General features: G+C 33.0%; 1 protein-coding gene across 1 annotated transcript; it reads right to left on the bottom strand.

Moving 5' to 3' along the window:
* Positions 1–297: 297 nt before the first annotated feature.
* Positions 298–5,544, bottom strand: LOC113519502 (uncharacterized). Its single transcript, XM_052893375.1, has 2 exons — positions 5,203–5,544; positions 298–4,746 (listed from the first exon to the last, which is right to left on the bottom strand). Exons 1-2 carry the CDS (start codon positions 5,542–5,544, stop codon positions 298–300), a joined length of 4,791 nt encoding a protein of 1,596 aa, XP_052749335.1.
* Positions 5,545–22,516: the final 16,972 nt, after the last annotated feature.

Raw genomic sequence — 22,516 nt, 5'->3', positions numbered from 1 at the left:
GTAATGACTAATTTACAGGGACAATATATATTTATATGTGTGTGTGTGTGTGTGTGTGTGTGTGTTGTAGAATTGTGAAAGTGTGGTGCCGCGAAGTAAAAATATTGCAGATAAATTAAACATCCCCCCGCCCGAGAAAGGCTGAATGCCTTTATCAAACAAAACCGCTTAAAATAAATAAATATTGGAAACTGTATAGACCGCACTTATACAGAACCCACTTATGAAACCGCAACAAAAATAATACTAATAAATTAAAAAAGCTAAACTAATACATAATAAATAACAAGGTTGCAACTAATTAGAGGGAAGTCTGCAAATCTTGACAACTGGACGCGTTATAGTGCCAGTTGCAGTCTTAAGTTTCACAACTCGTACTACACTGTCTTTACCAGGCAACAACTCTAAAATCCTGCCTAATCTCCACTTTAATGGTGGTAAATTTTCATCTTTAATTAGAACTAAATCATCCACCTTGGGAGGGTCTGTAGGAGACATCCATTTATTCCGCATTTGAAGAGTATGGAGGTACCGCTCACTCCACTTTCTCCAGAAACGCTGTGACAGTGCCTGAATAAGATTATACCGATTTAACCGCGAGTTAGGAATATCCTCAAAATTATATTCGGGCACTGATAACAAAGATCGACCGATTAAAAAATGTGCCGGTGTTAAGACTTCAAAATCTTGAGGATCTTGTGTCAAAGGACACAAGGGCCGGCAATTAAGAACCGCTTCTACTCTAGTAAATACCGTTACTAGCTCCTCAAAAGTTAATACCTGGTCACCGATGACCCTCCGTAATAACGTTTTGGCTGCCTTTACCGTAGCTTCAAAAAGACCTCCAAAATGTGGCGCTGCTGGCGCATTAAAACGCCAATTAATATTTTGTTTAGCAGCAGTACCACTAAGCTCCGCTTGTACTTCCCGAGAAGCTAAATACCGCTGTACTTCATCCAAATGTCGGTTTGTGCCTACATAATTGGTGCCATTATCCGACCGAATTACACTCGGGAGACCTCGTCGAGATGTAAACCTGGTCAAAGCTGCCAGAAAACTATAAGTAGATAAGTCCGTAACACATTCAAGATGAATGCACTTAGTAGCTGAACAAATGAAAACGCACAGATACGCCTTCAAAGTTTTTGCATTTCGCAAACGTGAATGCTTTATAATAAAGGGTCCGGCAAAATCCGTTTGCACAGTATGAAAAACTCCCGTAGCAATCACTCTATCGGTAGGTAACGAAGACATCAAGGGTTCCGCGGGTTTAGCCCTTGTCCGAAAGCATGAAATACATTTAAAAATTCGGCTACGTATAACTTGACGTGCCGAAATAATCCAAAATTGACTTTGTAAAATAGCCTGCAATGCCGTTGAACCTATATGGCAATGCATTTTGTGATAATGATCAATTATTAAAACCGTTAATGGATGATCTTTTGGCAGAAGAAGAGGATGTTTCCTATTAAAGGACAAATCGGAATAATTCAATCTTCCTCCTACGCGTAATAGACCATCCTCACTAACGAAAGGCATAAGCCGCCGCAACCCTAAAGAACAAAGACTCTTTCGATTAATACAATCCAAATCATTAGCAAACGCTGTAGTTTGAACCAATTTTATTAACCGCAGTAAGGCAAATTGCCTTTCCTTTGCTGTCAAAACACCGGTAACTTTATGATTTGGATTTTTAGAATTATTAATAAACCGAAAACTATAAGCCACTACCGCTAGCAGTACAGTTAATGAACTAAACCGCGTAAAGATGGGATTCGCTTCCGTCTGTACCATATGAACTTTTACCATCGTCTTGCGAAGACCAGGCAAATCGCCTTCTGCCTTTTTCATTATATTCTGAGGCCAGGTATCAGCCTGACCTTTAAGCCAAGACGGACCCCACCACAATGTGTGTTCGAGCAATTCCGACGCGCGACAACCACGACTTGCAACGTCTGCAGGGTTCATTTCCGACGGTAAGTGCCGCCACTTTATATCTACACCGCTATTGACAATCTGTGACACTCTATTTCCTTCAAAGGTCTGCAAAAGATGAGGTGAGATCCGCAGCCATGAAAGTACGATAGTGCTGTCTGACCAACAAACAATATCTTCAATATCCACCTCATTCTGAATAGAGTCCACGACGTATTTGGTAAGCCGTACCAATAATGTCGCGCCACAAAGCTCTAGTTTGGGAATGGTAAGTTTGGACTTTACTGGTGAAACTCTTGACTTAGCCATCATTAAAGTTACAGTAACCTCACCACAGTTATTGACCGCTCTCAAATAAACAGCTGCGCCATAGCCGAGTTCAGACGCATCAGCAAATCCATGAATAGAGCAAATCTTAGAATCTCCTAGGGCAAACCGCTTCAGATTAAAACTTTCAATTACAGGCAAATCCTTTAAAATGCCTTGCCAATCCGCAACAATATCCGCAGGTGGTTTGTCATCCCATGACAACTTTAATAGCCAAAGCCGTTGCATCAGAATCTTACCTTGTAAAATGATTGGAGAAATCCAGCCCAATGGGTCAAAAGTTCGAGCTACCGTCGACAAGATGAAACGCTTTGTACATATTACATTATCATTCAGCTTGGTATGATAAGAAAAACTATCATTACTGGGATCCCATTGGATGCCTAATATTTTAATGAAGCTAGGCCCGTCCGCATTATCTACAAAGATACGAGGTTTTTCTAAATCTTCCTCAGATATGTTTCTCAATAACTCCGCGGTGTTAGAAGTCCATTTACTGAGATCAAATCCGCCCAATTTTAATAAACCGGTCAGATCCCGCTTAAGATTTTGTGCTTCTTCTAGCGTATCCGCACCACCCAAAATGTCATCCATGTACACGGAAGTACGAAGAAGACGCGCCGCCGCCGGAAACCGTGATTCTTCGTCCTCAGCCAACTGTCTTAAGGTCCGTATCGCGAGATAGGGACTCGACTTCATCCCGTAAGTGACGGTATTCAATTGATAAAGTTGAAGAGGCATATCTGGGGACTCTCTCCAGAAGATGAGTTGATATGGCCGATCTTTTGGGTTAATCAAAATTTGACGGAACATCATTCGGATGTCCGTTGTAAATACATATTTATGTAATCTAAATCTACAAATAATCTCCATTATGTCGCGCTGAAGCTTGGGCCCCGCATGCAAACAATCATTAAGACTAACTCCGTTACTAGTGCTACCACTAGCATCAAATACGACCCTTATATTTTCCGAACCTACTTTAAAAATTCCGTGGTGGCATATAATATAAAAACAACCGGAAACATAGTCTTCTGGTTTACCGACGCAGAGTGACATATGTCCCTTTTCCGCATAGTCTCTCATAAAATCTACATATTTTTTACGCAACGAGTCATTACGCTGAAGCCGTTTTTCCATTGCCAAGAACCGCTTCTTAGCTAATGGGACTGAATCTCTAAGCAAAGGTTTGTTGGATAAAAAAGGCAAATGTACAACATACCTACCGCCCTTATCCCGCTGATGAGTGCTTACAAAAATAGACTCGCACTCCATGTCCATAGGGTTTTTAACCGCGTGAGGAAGGTCTTCAATTTCCCAAAATCGTTTCAAAATATCATCCGTAGAAATGTTAGAATAAAATGTATGAGAAGAATGAGTAGCCCGAGGACATGGATCTGTAGCCATAAATGTGACAGGACCAGTCAACACATGCCCGAACACCGTATTCATCGCACGAGGTAAGTGGTCGTGTACCTTGATAGTACCGCCGCCTAAATAAATGTCCCCAATAAGATCCGCACCAATCAAAATATCAATTTCTCGACTTATAAAAAATTGTTCATCCGCAAGAACTAATCCTCTATAATTATCCTCTAATCGAGGTGATAAGGAGAATCCTGGCAAATTACGAGTGATTTTATTCAAAACTGTAGCCGTTGTAAAGAGAACAGGTAAATCCGCATACTTGGGTATAATAGTCAAGTTAACAACCCCTTTACAACCGCTTACAGGAATATCGCTTAGCCCCGTGACTGTTACTACGTTAGATTTAAACCGCTTTAATCCTAACTTATTAGCACAATTTTCAGAAATAAACGTACTCTGACTGCCGCCATCAAGCAGAGCACGTGCCTCTAGATAATATCCGTGTGAATCTAATACCCGAACCATAGCAGTTGCTAGCAAAACTGTATGTTGGTAGGTCCCACAGGGTATTGCTTGCGATGACATTCCTCCAAACACGTTATTAACACTTGTACTCGTCGATTGAACCGTGGCCGCAGGGACCGTCACCTGAGGTACATGGTCCGGAGCATTCGTGTTACTCATGATGTGATTGGATGGTGATCGCTGTTGCCGCTCCCGCGCCCCCGCAGGCAGGTCAAAATGTAATAATGAATGATGCTTTGGCGAGTTGCATTTGTAACAATTTCTATTATATTGACATTGTGCAATATTGTGACTATTAAGACATCGAAAGCATAAATTATTCGATATCACGTGACGCTTTCTAATAGTAGGCGTTAAACCCAAAAATTTCTCGCACTTGACAATGAAGTGACCCGCTGTCCCGCAATATTTACAAGATGTGGTAAAATGATTTTGTATTACCGCATGGGCAGCTCGTACCGCTGCTGGAGCTGGCATTCTACGCCGCATAGAAGTGTTGGAGTCAGGAACCGCACTGGACTCCAACTTTCGTATTTCACATTCCAAAAATTTTAATAAATCCGAAAAAGTAGGTAGTTCCTTTTCCTCAATCTTATTTTCAAAATCTTTTTTTAAGTTGTTATCCAATTTTTGAAAATTAATATAATATAAAATATATGACCACGAATCTACTGGAAAATTCATCTTTTCTAACGCCTTTGTATTTTCTAATAAAGTATTTACAAATAATTTAAGACCACTTAAATTCCTAGAATTTACTGGTGGCGCACTCAATAAATTGTGCAACAACTTATCCGCCAGTAACCGCTTGTTACTATACCGCGCTTTAAGCAAGTCAATTGCGATCGAATAATTATCACCAGTAACAGATAGGTGTTGAATTAACGTTTTGGGCTCCCCTACTAATGAACCTGACAAATAATATAATTTTTCCGTATTCGATAAAGTTAAATCTTGACCGACTAATGAATGGAAAAGTTCTATAAAGGAATTAAACTCCTCTAACTTTCCAGAAAACGTAGGGAGTGTCAACCGAGGAAGAATTGCCTTAAACTTAGCAGTAGAATCAGTATTTTGATTATCACTACCGCAATCATGTTTTGTTTCACTAAACAACTCGAGATGACGTCTCTTAATAAAGTAATACCTTTTGTTATAAGTTTCGTATACGGCTTTAAGTTTATCTAAATCCGAGTCATCCGCCTTAAGTTGCATTTCAAAATGCATAGAAACAAATTCTTGGTAATGAGTGTCTAAATCAGTATATCTAACTCGAAACTCATTCTTTTGTTCTACTGTTAGTTGGTCTGTCCGCACAAGATCGTATATAAGGTCGATATTCTGAACTACCATATCGTACTTCATTTGTATTCTTTTAACCGCAGCCATTTTTAAGAAAATATTTATTTTAATTATAAGTTAATCCTAAAATATAAACAATAACAAACAGAAAATAACTTCAAAAAGTATAACGACTTGAATATTCAAACAATTAGATTTATCCTACAATATTTAAAATAACAAAAATATATAGGTACTTATAGATTTCCTATCTTATAAATCTACAAGTATATACAAAATAAATAACTAAACAAATGGAAACTATGTGATTTACCAAACTAATAACCACATAAAAGGATTATTCTCCTTTTATTGTATCCGCTTATTTAAAATAAAATATTGTAAAACTAATAAAATTAACAATGCTTATTTACCGATATAAGCCTTAAATAAATATGTTATATTACAAGACCGCAAGAAAGAAATAACACTTATTAATAATAGAACAACCTTAAAATCAACAAATACAAAAGTATCTAAAACCGCAAAAAAAAAATTAATTATACTTTTATGTCGAAAAAGTATCCAAGTAATTAGAAAAAATCCCCTTAAATATAAAAGTGACAAAAATAAAAACGCAAAAAGAAAGAACCGCATCCAGATTTGAAACACCGACCTCCAAATCGCAATCCGCCGCCCGCAAAGTTTTCCCAATATATGAATGAAAAATAGTGTGAAATTACTAAACACTATCCGCTACTAAACCAGGTGCAAACTTTATCATTTATTATTACCGCTAATAAATAAGACCGTATATTTACTTTATTATTTAAAAACAATTATTCCACAAAAACAATCAGAGGATGATAATCTAGCTGCAAGATTTAGAAAAGAAAAACAAAATACCTAGTGTGTACGGTGAAATGAAGTTTTTTTTTTTTTTTATGTAAATTGAATGTGAATATGAAAGTGTAATTATATGGGGGGTCAATCAAAATCATATATATAAATACCTAACACTGAAACATAAATATTACCGCAAAATATGTGTACAGTGTATAAGTTTCCGATTACTACTTTAATAATTTTTACAACGTAGGTGGAAGCATATGACCTACGTGTATCCGCGATTTTAAGTATTTTCTTTGTATAAATGATTTAAAATAGACAACGATAACGGGTTATAAATCCGTCTCGAAGCGATCAAATGTTATATAGAGGAATTTCGGTGGAATATTTACTTTCATCACCTACTTCATCTCACACTTAGGTGCTGGTTCAGGGCTCCCGTAATTCGTGTTATCGGTGTCTATTTTTTCCTCGATTTATGTGTATGCATATAAAAACAATAATAATAACAAATAATAACCTAAACTCACCCCAAATAACCGAAGATTATTAATATTTTTAATCACTGCCGTGGAGGTCGATGGTTGTTCCCGCGTAAAAGTTGACACACAGGCGTTGTTGCACGGCACTCACACCAGAGGGCAGGCGTTTCCATATATCCCCGTAATGACTAATTTACAGGGACAATATATATTTATATGTGTGTGTGTGTGTGTGTGTGTGTGTTGTAGAATTGTGAAAGTGTGGTGCCGCGAAGTAAAAATATTGCAGATAAATTAAACAACGAGTATAATAATAAAAGTGCTACACATAAACATCTATCAGCTAATCCCTAAACTATAATATCCTGTACTATAATGAACAATGAGAATGAATGGAATGAAAGGAATGAAATCCCCAGATGTTCTTTTTTGGTAGTTCTGAGTCGTGTAAATGACAGAGCGATCCGTCCTCACTATTGGATACGGACGACAGGTCAGCTCGAAATATGGGAGATAGGATCAACAATGAATGTAGTAATGAAAATAGAGACGATTGTAACAGTCAGATACAGTGGAAGTTGGCGGAGCAAGTATTGGAATGATTAACACAACTGAATGTATATTTGTGAAAATGAATATATGATATGGTTAGTATGGATAGGTTATTGAATAGTGAACTTATTACTAATTGATTTAGTTCTATTTACAGGTGACTTTGACGGTGACGATTTGAAAGATGAAGAGGTATCGCGCCTGAGAAACATCTGGGGACACATCACAGGACTCTCAGAACCGAACCAATTGGAAAAATTTCGTTTACTAAATTAGCACGCCTGTAAATTACATACGAGACCTCATTTAGACATAACAAACATACCACAAAGAATATCCCGTCTCCCTTTTAGAAAAAAATACAGTTTTTAAGAAAGTTATAAAATTTTCTTAAAAAGGATAGCAATAGTATCGATTTCAGTTTTTTAGCGTATTGATAAACTATAATTGCATAAAAAAAAAAAACTAAATTGAAATACATTAAAATTACATACGTTAAAAACTATATATTGCATATAAATATTAAAATTTTATATTAAATAACTCGACCGTTGTACACGTGTGTCAGTTCGCTGCTCCCAACGGTAACTATCAATATGGTTAGAGCAACTTAGTTTCCATATTATAATAATTTAGATATCAAACATGTAAAAAATTCCAAAAATGCGTTTAAATAGATACGAGTACATCTCTAGTTTTCTAGTCTGCTAATTGGTTTACCTATTTAAAAAAAGTTTATTTTTCTTTTTCATTTTTTCATTTTTTAATTTATTTATCCAATTCATGAACAGAAAACTTAAAAAATCTAAGGGCAATGATCAGAAATTTGTTGTAATGATCTACAAAATACGTGTCAAGTTCAGAATAAGGTAGCTCCAACTTAATGATTAATTGCATGCCAAGTCAAGGAAATACAATAAAGCATATTATAAATATGAAAGTTTGTATGAAAGATGTTTCAATCTTTGTTACTTAATCATACCTAAACAGATTTTAATGTTTGGCGCACATATAGATAATATCTTAGATTAACGCATAAGAAGAAGGTACATACTTTTATTATACGAGTTTTTAATGTGAGCAAAGCCACAATATATAACTAGTATTGAACGCATCGTAACTATTAAGACTTACACTCGTAATGAAAAAGTTTATACCTAATATCAGAAATTATTTAACTGAAAAGCGAACTCTAGACCTCATTAACTCAAAACATGCTCAAAACATTATAACGATCACGGTAACAAAAAGTAAACAAACAAAAAGAACATTTTTCTTTTTGTCTTCTTGCTTTGCCTTTCGTCAAAATGTCATTGTGTACTCACATGTAATTGGAATAGCTAACAAAACAGCGGCCCACCTATTGGAAAGTTATACCACTACAAAAGAAATGTTTGAAAAATAGTTGCCTACAGAAATGAACAACATTATGGCAATACATAATATATGGTCACCCTTTATGCATTACTACTCCTGAGGACTAAGTCGTTATTGCTAGACGTCAGATCTCTATGAAACACAACAGCACACATATTTCTTCAAGTTTTTTAAAGCAAATGCTTCAAAGATAGAATCTTTTTATTTTTAAACCTACTCATGCTTAATATCATCTAAAATTCACTTTTTCAACCGATTTCAAAAAAGCAGGAGGTTCCCTATCCGGTTATATTGTTTTATATTTGTTACATCATAACTCTGTTGCTTATAAACGGATTTTTTTTTCTTTTTGAAAGAATATAGTTTCAGAAATTCCATAGAAATTTTATCAAAATGGACTTAGTAGTTTAGTTAATCAAAATAACTGGTTCAGCTATGATTAGAGTCAGTTTTTTTATAGAACGAAATCTTAATTTATTTATAACTCAACTGCTACGAATTTTAATAGGTATCTCTTTCACTTGTTTCTGATACCTGTTCCTCTCATAAAAAAACTAGTAGTGCAACTTTTACAGTATTAATAGAACTTTATTATTTTGATTTACATGTCTACATTTTTGTACATATATTAATATTGACATAAAACAAATTTTCTTCTAATGCTTTTCTAGTTAAAAGCTAATATCCTTGAACCGCAATAAAAGTGGGTAAATAAAATTACCTATCTTCATAATGGGTCTATTAAGAAGTAAACAAAATCCACATATTAAACACCTTTATCCTTACATCTCTTATTTATTCCATTTTCATATGTTTGAATTAATACAAGATAAAAGGCAGTGTATTTGGAAGTAACTCGCTGTACCTTATCACCATTAATTTTTCTGTTAATCCATTAAGTAAATATATTATTATTTGTAATATAAATTGCAACCTCTAATTATCTGTACAATTATTGTATTTTTATAACATTGCATTAAATTTGATGTAATGACATAATAATTCATAAACACTTGTGGTATTTGCCCTAAAGTGGCGCGCGTCTTGAATGCTCACTGTATTTAGGGTTCCTTAAACAAGCGGAGGCATCATGAAGCCAAAAAAAAAATACCTTCAGTAAGCAAACAGTCATATGTTCCAACGATAATATGATAATTGCAGGTAATCAATGGCATCGACAGGCCGAAGACCATGCCACGTGGAAAAAAGATTTTTAACCTAATTGCTAGCAATATGGGATATATCCTAGGTCAATCTTCTCGTAGTTCACCTGGAAATCTTACCATTCCATTATCATACATTTAAAATAATGTCCATGATGATGAATATATTACCTGTAACTATGGCCTATTCTTATTATTGTTTTTTTTTTTAATCACGTTAAATTGAATTGCCGATTAAATTATTTAATTAAAATTAACCGAAAAAAACTGGCATTTTTTCATTCTATTTAATCATTACTTTCTAAATAATATAATAATACGAAAAACTAGCGTTAGGGATTAATTACTACAAAGTTTTTCGTCACTATGTATGTCTTACTACTATACTACTGTGTTTCGTCAGTATGATATAGTAGATTGCATACAATAAAAACTTCAAATAAATATGAGAATAGCTAGGCCCCTTCAATGTGCGTGTCTGACGCACGCTCTTGGCCAGTTTTTTTTATTTTATATTTTCATAATCAGCAGATGTTAGCAAATGCCACTAGACTAAGTACGAAGACAATTAACGGTTTTATGTACCTATATACTGTTTTATTTCGTAATGTTTCAATTATTGCATACTGTCGCGTCTACTTTCCTATTTGGATGGAACTAGTATCTACATAATGCGTAAATATGCATACTACTTAGAATGTTACACAGTATGTAATTACATATGGCTGATACTTAGATCAAATATATTTGTATATCTCTACAAATACTTCAAAAAGAACGACGTAAATTTTTTATATAACTACGTCGTAATTTTAAGAAGTTCAACTTGAGTTGCCCTGTATACAATACATCCCACCAAGTTGACTCTCTTTTCCCCTGGAAACCATTGTTCTTAGTTCTTAGTGAATTCATTATGATTGACCGACTGACCTGATTTCATCCATCAGAGTATACAAAAAAGGCGAGGTTATAGTAATTGCATTTGAATTCAAATAAAAATAAATTAAATTATCAATTTTAATAATCGAATTTATTCAATGGTTCATTAAAAATCTTAACTTATTTAACATATTTTAACCGCGAATCAAGGTACTGCCAAAATTGCTGGATTTAGAAACATGAAATATTAACTACTAAGAAAAATGTATTATCAATTTTAGTAAGTACTTTTGTAATTCTCATGGGAACCGAATATATCAGATTCGTGTGGATAAAGCTACAGGAAATAGCTAGTTTTTTATAATTACAATCTAGGTCTGCTATCTTTTGCGAAGTGGCCATTCGTCCTTATATACCAATAAACATTTTTCAGGGTCGGCAACGCACGCGTAATACCTATGGTATTGCAGGTACGGTACGTATCTGTACCGTACGTACAGGTACAGTAGGGTACGGTAACCACTTACCATCAGGTGGGCCGTATTCTTGTTTGCCACCTCAGTGGTATAAAAAAAATATTAGGACAAATTTTAGCAACGAAATCCCAGTTTAACGGAAAAACAACTTTGTCTGTGTACCGAATTCCACGGAAATCACTCAATTATGAATGAGCATTTACAAACTTGAAATAAAATTGAGTTGAGAGAGTCACAAAAATAAAATTTATGTACGTAAGTTCTGCGCATAACAGTTAGGAAGAAAGCATCAGAGCAGTAGTGGTAGACCTTAACCCGATAGTCTAAGGGAAGGGATTGTTAGTAATGGGGAGGTTAGACCCCATTGCTATCAATATAGGGTATATTTCAGGTCAACCTCCACGCGTTTCCCCCTTGAAACCATCGTGATTAATTTATCATTGAATTCGTCACGATGGGCTAACTGACCTGCCTTTTCATTATTACCTATCACTTCACACTGGTGCCCCGCCAACGTATAATGATAACGCGGGCGGGGTAATCATTCCATTATCATCCATTAAAAAAAAACCGATAGTCTGAACAGTAAATCATAACATTCCTTTGCGTAGATAAGTAACTAACATTGTGAAAAATAAACACGTATTTATCTCTCACATTAAGATGTAGTTGTAAAAAAATAAGTGGGTAGAATAGATGAACAACTCTCGTTAATTTTTAATTAATAATATAGAGAACCTAGTCCTGTATTATAATGAACAAAAAAAAATTATAAATAATTTCCGAATATTAGTGACACAATTATTAAACCTGTAGGTTTAAATGTATCATGGTCTCTTAGACTACTAAAAGAATTCATTTATAAAATAGAATACAATTGAACGTACCAGGTTAAATTCACCTTAGTTTTTTTCTGTTCTATAGTCGTAAACATGTATGTATATATATTATCTATTTTAATCCTACTATCGAAATAGGTAGGTAACATTGTAATATTTTTCTGATGTATGAAGGTGCCTTTCAAAAAGTACATTTTCTATTTATTTGTATGACTATGTTATGAGATTACGTTGGCAATTTTAATTATAGTTATATAACTATAATATAAATATAGTGGCCATAAATTATAATAACTCATAAGTTTTTACTTATAAGTTCAACCGACTTCAAAAAAAGGAGGTTCTCAATTCAGTTGTATGTTTTTTAGTTTAGTTGTAAGTCATTTCGAATAACTTTTTTTACCTGAATGGATATGCTTACAAATTGGTTACATAGAAATTTTATCAAAGTCCATTTAGTGCTTTAGTTTTTAATTCAAAGTATCTGGATTTGACATGATTAAATCTTTTTTTTTTTTACAGTCAATCTTACGAGTAATTACATAATCAAATGTTTTATGACTTTGTTACATCTGTTTGTCTGTTTTTATTTTACTTATTATTAAATTAATTATCAAATTAATATACTTACAATTTTAATCTATGAATGAATATTCAACGGCATTCGTTGACTATTTATTTATTAATTCATCAACTGGGTGAGCTTTACAGTCTCTAAATACGCTCTCCCAGGAAAGTATCAGTACAATAACGCATATATAATTATAAGAAATTATATTAATATGATTTAACAATAACAGAAATAGCATTCGATTTTAAATCTGTGAACACAAACACTCTGTGGTCATTCGACGAAACTCCAGCAAGCTGGAGGGAGGACACGTCGAATTGTGGATCAAAACATCACTGAGTAGTTTTAATGCAAGAAATGTTTCGATTCATGTTTCTTCTTATCGCCATTGTAGTAGTACATTTAATGACATGCACTGTAGTAAAGTATAATAAATACAGAATAAGACAAACACATTATTATAACTTTACAAAATAAACGACAAATAAATAATTCACAAATGCATTTAAAAAAAAACAAGCGTAATTTTTATTTATAGTCACAGATGTTTTTCCTATTTTGTCTGGCAATAATAATTGGCTATATTACACTATAAACAGCTAACTTGGTCACGCGGAATGCTTATGCCGATCCACAATCTACTTCGTGTAAAATTTATCAAATACCTCTGTGTACTCCAAGACAAATTTAATTTTATACTAAATGCATTCACGTAATCCTTATTTAAATAAAAACAATACACACTTATTAATGTATATTTAAATTATCAGTTTTTCGAATTTATAATTCTTATATTAACTATTTCCTAGTATGAGCATCTTCCTGAATATACCTAGACATCAATATGATAATGAATATGAAAAAAATTACAAATTACAACAATAAAAATAATCATGTATAATAATCATAATACGAACTAACACTATTGTGATTCAGTCCCATACACTCTAGACACTAAATCTAAAAATCAAACCTCTAATGGCATCGTTGTGTTTAATATGAATAAATTAATTAATCCTTACTAATATTATAAATGTAACAGTCAGTGTTTGTTTATTTATTTGTTTGTTTGTTATATCATAGTGTTGTAATCGCTTAACCAATTGTCATAAAATTTTGCATACGTGTATTATAAGAGATAATGAAAGACACAAGGCTACTTATTTATACAGGTTTACTGATATATTTTATAATGCACTATCGACCACCTCCAGCGTTGCACGAAAAGAAAATAGATTAGTATTTTCAATTAGTACTTAGCCCAATAAAAGATAATAACAATATTAAGCGTAAGGCTATTCACTCACACCGTGTAATTTTTCTTACTTTTATGACTTTTATACCCGTCGTCACTCCTACATGAAAAGAAACTTCTTTCTGAAGAATTCTTTCTGAATGGCAGCAACGCTCCAGTAACAAATACCAGTAAAAAGTGACTGAGTGTGAGAGTATTACGGTTATAATTTTGATTGAAAGTAATTGGAACAACATTCCAAAGCGAACTTTGTATATTGTATATACCCATATTAGTATTACGCAGTTCTGTCGACAATCAATATTATAAACAACTTTAAAAAGTTAAGTTTTAGTTTCTTACAAACTGACGGATTACTTAATGGAATGTTATAATAATAATCTATAGATAACCACAGACGTCACAATATCTTTGGTACATCTCATGTGTTGACATTCTTAAGGGCTAAGATACTATACCTCTATACATTGTACTTTTACTACTCGTACCAGATCCATACTACACCATCATAGAAACATAAGTTTTTTTTATACAACTTAGAATGGCAAACAAGCTGACGACCCACCTGATGGAAAGTGGAACCGTCGCCTATAAACATGAGCAGTACCATGGGCATAACATAAAAGCAGTTAACTATCGCTCAATCTCTTTCTGGTAAATAATTAAAATTTTATGTAATGATTTTATAGTGTAATAACCACATAAAACTGAAGATATATTAACGCAATATACGACCTATTTTTTCGATAATGAATAGTTGTATAGCCGTTTGCATGTTGGGTGGTACAAAAGTGACACGCAGTAGGTAGGTGCACCGCTGCAACTTGCGTGTACCTAATGCTTGCATTTAGGTTGTGACCGGGTCAAAGATAGATTTTATGTTATGTGATTGTTTTCTGCCTCACCAAATAACTAACATTTGTTTAAAATTTTTTTTATTTTATGCTTATCTTATGGTTTATGTGCACTGTTAGATTGCAGTAAAGAAGAAATCGGTCAAAGCAGATTATTCCGCGTAAAATCTGCACTAATGTCGTACTTTCAAAATCTGTTAAGTTCTCTATATAACAGAAATATATAATGGTATATTTTTTTACTAAATACTATTGAAATTATTTAGTAAAAAAAAAAACATACGAATACATATTAATATAAATGCGAAATTTGTAAGGATGTTTGATTATATGGATATTTGTTTAAATGAATATTTGTTAATCTTTCACGAAAAAACTACTAAATGGATTTGATTAAACTGTAGTACACGGGTAGGCTAAATCGTATTTTAGCATATAGGTACTTTGTGCACTGATTCAAGAATTTGATTTTAATGAATCTAATATACATACTTTCATATGCACCCGAAACTTATTACAGTTCTTTCTTTGACAGTCGGATTATCAAATAATAATTGATTAATTTTTAAATAAACTTCTTTTATGGTTACCTTCACATACATTGCAAATTAAATATATCCAATATTTTTTCCAATTCATGACCATCTATGTACTTACATAAAGTGGTGAACAGTATTTTTTCTATTACACGGAGATTATTGTTCCACCGGCAAATGCTCGCCATGAAATATATACAAGGGTTCGCACTTTATGCACTCAAAATTTCTTTTACAATAACAATTAAAACTGTATGACCATAATGAAATGAATCACTAAATTTTCTTAAATGACGATACACCCATATTTTGCAAATTCACTATAGAAATTTCTTTCTTTACTATTATTATAAAGTACCAATCAAAGTATGGCACCTCTAAAATATATGATATGAGTAGGCGATATTTTTATGTCACCTTCAACCACGATAACCCTACTAAAATAGAGTTTAGTCAACTGATAAATGAACATTTTTTCATTATAGAATTACTTGTATCTTAATTATAGGTATTTTTCAATATGTGGGTAGGACGTTGAACTTGAAATTAACTTTACATTTTCTAATTATTATAGAGATATATAAGTATTAATTGACTAAGATAAAAGTAGCCTATTTTATTTTCCATCCCAACACGTACACCAAATTTTATAACCATTGATTCATCCATTGTGCCATAAAGTAACAAACACACAAACATACTTTCACGTTTATAATTTTGAAAAGGAATAAAGATGTTCTAACCAATATGAACCTATCCATACTGATTTTACTGCTAAGAAACTACTTTTTTTAATTAACTCAACATTGCAATAGGTGCAATAATGAGTTAATCTAAAATTATATTTAAATATCTATTACACATTTCCATCAAAAATTGACAACGTCAAGCTTATTTTTCATTATTCATTCGTTTTTAGCTAAAAATATTCCAAGACATAATAATAATACAAAACAAATATGTTTATCAGCTCTTCGAATATTCTTTTAATTAATCATCTCGCTTCAAAAATATAACAAAATACCGCTAACAATCTCCAGCACCAGTAAAATAATAAAATACATTTTAATTGACCAAAATTGATATGTACTTATTTTAATTATTAAAATTAAGCCATAAGGATGATTACCTACATTTCAATAAGAATACTGTTGTTATAATATGTCATTTGTATTTACAATTGTAAATTAATTGAATTATTATTGTTATTAAAATTATAGTTATTCGTTTTTAACTAGTTCTATTATTTTTTACTAATATGATAACAATTGTTTATGAACTATTAAAATAATTAAAGATTTTACTAAACAAAAAAGTATACGATATCAACCAAATATATGATGTAGGCAAATCAGTTTATGTCATGAGAGAAAAAATCTCTTGCAAGAAGAAATATGAAAATCTTTACAGATTTTGATATTTTTTTCTTTTTAAGGATTTTTAGACCACAAGACAAGCGTAACTTGTGGCAAACAAGCATATAGGTTATCTGATGATAAACGGTTACCATGGCCGATGAACACTTGTTAACTAATAAGGTCTAATTGATTACAAAGACAAGTCGTTAACCAGTGTGTGTTGCCAGTGATGACCTACGGAATCGAAACATTTTCCTATATGGTTGGCAGTATGCAGAAACTTTCAGTTGCTCAACGAGTTATGGAGAGAGCTATACTCGGAGTTTCTTTGCGTAATAGAATCCGAATTAAAAATATCCGTAGAAAAACTAAAATGACCGTCATTGTCCGGCTGACAAGTAAGCTGAAGTAACAATGGGCTAGTCACATAGCTGGAAGAACTGACAACCAATAGAGAAGAAAGTTTCTTGAATGACAATCCCGTACAGACAAATGCAGCATAGGACAATCCCCAACTAGACGAAACAACGACTTCATATACGTTCCAGGCAGTCAGTAAATGCAGGTTGCTCAGGAGCTATGTTCAGCAGTGGATAGTTAATGGTTAGCCATGATGATGATGATACTCACTGCAAATAAAAAAAATTAAATGAAAACATCTACATTTTTAGAGTTTTAAACAAGTATCTATACTTTCTCCGCAAAATAAAAAGACACGATTGCAATAATTGATTTATTTTCAAAAATGTATAGCTAATAACTCGGGATAAAGTAAGAATTTTCAGATCTGTTCAAGCATTAAAAAATACAGTGAAATAAAGGAACTAACATGTAACATGAAACCTGAAAATATTACACTCCTTTTTGGGCAGTCATATAAAAAGTATGTTTATAACGTCAATAGGATATGTGGCAGCATCTCAGCTCTCGGTGGTTCCCATGAAGCACGTCTTCCGCGCACGTCTGCGCCGATTATCAATTAGGCGAAGCGCGCGTGCGGCCTGTCATTACTGCCTGCGCACGACCACGCACATGGAAGCGATCTGGCAAAACCTGGGCCACTGCATTAAAATTATTAATCCCAAAGTCGAAGTCAAAAATATGAATGATAATCGATTGAACTGCGTTGCTTTATGTAACTCGAATGTTTATGTTTGTTAAATTTACGACATTATAAACTTATGTTTCTCTTATGAAGTTTGAAATAGAAAAAGCCATACTTGTGACCAATACTTTGGATTCGTATTAGATTTTCGGGTTAATATAAACAGTTTCATTTTTTTTTTATTTTTACACTTCCCATGATGTTAGGTATAAATAGATAAATAATGAAGTATAATTAAAATCTATCATCTATCTATAAAATTAAACCTTTTAATTAGTAAAGGAACAAGTCTTAATAAAAATAGTAAGATCTATAAAGAGACAACACAGAAGTTATGTACCTATATATTTAAAAAATAAAGGTTTTAGTCTATTAACATATATACTTACCATTTTTCTTTTTACCATTTTTAATAACTAAAACATTAAAGTATGTAATAAATAAGTATTAAAGAATCTTCATATATTTATATACCGAAGAAAAATAATTACTATTTACTAAATTCTGTGGTTTGTAAGTACGCTGCCAAACTTGGATGCAAATGGCAAGATCGCAAGATACCGCGTGCGACCCGCGCCCGCGTGCACACAGATACACAGGTAGAAAATGTGTATGGCAGTGTCTTTAAATACAAACTACTTTAAAGAAATGAGATACCTAGAGACACCCACATTTAGAATACACAAATCACAACTATTATACATCATCAAATTTGCAATAAGTAACTACAACAAGCACATTTTTTTCAAAAATTTTACAAATAATTTAAATTTATTTTCAGAGGGATCCTTCAAAAAAATTTTCAGGGACAGCAACGCACACGCAATGACCATGGCGTCCATATATGTACTATCTATAATCACTATTTGCCATGATGCAGTGCACAATAAAAATTGAACGATTTGATAAAAAGCATGTTCATTATCCATACATAATTTTAGTATATACTAAAATTTGTTTCATGATTATTGTTTTTTTTTAATGCGTAATAATGGAATGGTAACCTCGCCCGCACTAACAGTATATGCTGGTGGGGCACCAGTAAGAGATGATAGGTAAGAATGAAAAGACAGGTCAATTAGGCCATTGTGATGAATACACCTGGAATCCAGCATGATGGTTTCCAGGGGGGCCACCTAATGGTCGCCTGACACGGTATATTGCTAGCAATAAAACTCTTTAGTCTGTATCACTAACAATCCCTCCCCGCCCCCCGTGACAATCGGCTATGCCATTAAGGCTAAATCGCCAAAATGTAAGAAACAAATAAATTTATAATAATAACGAACATTAACTAACAATGTTAGGGCATAAATAAACTAGGTATCCGTATATAATACAGTTAACGAAAGCGTAGTCGTGCGATGCGTGGTTCGTGGGAGCGCACGAGATAACTGCGAGGTCGCGAGACGCCGCCGTTCCGCTGCGAGCCTGCGACGGTGCGACGTCACGACTGTCGTAAGTCGTAACCCTCTGAAACGAATTATTCTCTAAATACTAGGATGAGACAGATCCTAGGATTAATTAAAAAATATTTTAGAGGGAGTGTTCCATCAGCGAAACTGAATATTTACACCAGAGAAATATGGGTCTCCCATATTTATATACTTATTTTACGAGTATGTAGTCCCATACTACTTGTCAATTTTTAAAAAGAATGAGTTCCAATATTTCTGATTGATTATTCAAAAGGTATTCAGATAGCGAGTTAAAACGTAAAGAGTTTCAGTACAGATGACACACTACTTTTATAGATTATTATGCAATTTGAAATGGTAACCATCACTTCTAAACGTCATCAACACTATACCTAGTCCAGCCATAAGTTCTGTTACTAATAAAAATGCATTTTTTATAAAGTAATGTAAAAATTAAATGTATTACTAAAATTTATACGTACATATTTATTAATGTCTCAGCAAAACATAAAAAAATATTCTATTCGAAATGTCCACGTTTGGCTTTTATACAGGCCTTTAATTTGTCTGGCCACGAAACTATGGATTTACGCACTGTTTCCAAGGGAAATTTCGCCACTGCTTGCTCCAAAGATTTTTTAAGAGACTCAATGTCGTCGTGTTGTTTAAAGTAGGCTATGTACTCTAAAATCGACCATTATTTGAAGTCTAAAGGGTTGAGATCTGGTCTAGATGAGGGTCAGATTTCAACTCTTATAAAATCCGGAACGTTGGTTTCATAACCAGGCTTGGGTAGTTCGTGCCTAGTGACAAGATGCAGAGTCTTGCTGGAAAATCCACGCTATATTTTTAAAAAGTGTATTGCTGAGAGGTTTCACAACACGATCCAAGACTGTATCTTGATACATTTTGGCTCAAGTTTTCACTTCTTTTTCACAAAAATGTAGTTTTGTAACTCCTTGATAACACACGCCCCATCAAATCATCACTGACACGGAATGATGACCACGTTGTATCTTTCTTTTCTTAATTGTGAGCTTACACTTTGTTTATTGTAGTGTTCTTCAATCGTGAATTTTTTTTCATCAGTAAAGAGGATATTTCTGTGCCTTTCACCTGCGTATCGCTACAAAAGGCATTATGATCGATCCACTCTCTCTAATTGTAAAGATTGATTTAGGACATGTCATGTATATCGACGATAAGTACTGAGCTTCAGGACTTGTTTTATAATATACGACAGAGTCCAAGAGGAAATCTTCATTTCTCGCGATAAGATTTCTCGCTTCCTAATGGGGTTTCAACGAATTTTGGCTTTAACAGCATTAACACTCTTTGTCGTTCTAACAGCACGCGGTCGCCCTAATCTTTTCTGTTCTTCTACAGAGGAAGTATTGTTGTATCTGTTGATAGTACGATACGAGTATACAAACACACGGCTAATACCAAGCTTTTGAAGTATCTGGAATATGACCGACAGCTCCATACCCATTTTTTGCAAGGCGATCACTGCAATCCTATTTTCTTTAACACCCCATTTTATATTGTAATTTGTATATTAAAAGTGAATATACAAAATCATATAAAAAATATTAAATAAATAGAAAAAAAATCTAAATAAATATCTGCTTTATTTCTTCTCTGATCTGTTTTATTTTTAAATTACGAACTTCGATAAAGATAAATGCTAAAATTGTTCACTAATTGTACTATATACACAAAAACAAGTTATATTTAATCACTTATAAACACAATTAAAATGACAAACATGTAGGTGTATATGTAGATATCTAATCTTATTTCTTATATCGCCTAAATTAAAATTGTTAATTAACGAGATTATAATTAGAACAATATTTATTTATGCGAAGAAACAAATACTCATAACATATTCAATAACTAGAAAGGCCAAGATATCAGCTGTACTTACACAATGAACAATTAGTAGTAGTGTCAGTATAATAAGTCAGAACGCGAGTCCGGCGGCGACATTTTACATCTAAATTGGAGTGTAATTAACTGAGACCTTTCTTTGATAGCAATTGTGTAATTAAACCGAAATTATGTTATCTGTTTATATCCATGATTTTTAGTTACCTATTCTTTTCGCTAATTATTATTTTTTAATCAAATACTGTACTTTCTTCAAGCTTCTAAGTACTTCTTTCGCCAGAGGGAGAGTATTCTAAGTTTATTATTGATATATTTACACATAATTACTTTATTTACATTAATAGAAGTAAAATATAAAGTAATTTGATTCTTTATCAAAATAACGTCTTGAATTACTGAACCATGTTCTAAGAACATTGATAAAGATAAAATTTATTTATCTTTCGAGACCAATAGGTAACGGTGTTTTAAACTATATCAATCAGTTTTTTTTTATTACAATATTAATTAAAGAATATACTTTGTACATTTTATATCTTTTCCTGTATAAATTAAGACAAGAAGTATCCTTTTTAAAAATATTCCAATCCGTCCAGTTTGATAATAAAATACTTAACAAATATTTAAAATTCTTCACAAGTTTTCATATTTATAATAAAAGTTAAATTATAAGATAATTATTTTCTAGCTATAAGAATTCGAACTAAATACGTCACTAAGCACAAATATACTCAAATATGGTTTGACTTGATAATTTGTAAGATAATGTTTTAATAGATAGGCAGCTCTAACTCCATCTAGAATTCATGTATCGACAAACCCTACCTAGTCGAGAGCTAGAAATAGCAAGTGCCTATTAAGTTATAAGAGAATAAAATGCATTGCAAATTGCAAATACAAATGAAGCGGAAGCAATTTGTCGTTTAGAGCACTCTCCGTCTCTGTCAACCTCATAAACTGTAAGGCGCAGTAAAAACGTTAGTGTACCCACAGATGTTGGCCGCTGTTTGCTATAATTACAAGAGACGTGTGCGGACTAAAGGTCATATTTTTTCAGCGTAATTTGCAATTATGCGTAAGTCCCTTTACATATACAGACTGTAATTAAATGAATTAGAGCAATTAAGGTTTAATGCCTACGTGAGACATTACGATAATAAAACTATTTCCGTTCTTGACAACGCTAACTGGCTTCAGTCTTAATTTTATATCTATCTACAATATTTAGAACATAAAATTGAAAATGCATTATTATTTACTTAAACTTTAATGAACAACGTGAATATATGTACATTTGAGGGTCGTGACACTGGATGGTGTTCTCTACCAGTCCACCATTGGGTACTGGAACAGAAATAGGCAGGCGATGCATTAAACAATTAAGAAAACATAAACTAATTTTATTAATAGTTTTTTATTTGTTTGTTTTACTAGAGAATAAACTAAAATAAATAAAACTTATGGTCGAGGAAT

This window comes from Galleria mellonella, unplaced genomic scaffold (genome assembly GCF_026898425.1).
Source record: "Galleria mellonella isolate WM207_F2 unplaced genomic scaffold, CSIRO_AGI_GalMel_v1 utg173, whole genome shotgun sequence".
NCBI lineage: Eukaryota > Metazoa > Arthropoda > Insecta > Lepidoptera > Pyralidae > Galleria > Galleria mellonella.
This window is presented reverse-complemented; position numbering and strand designations above follow the sequence as displayed.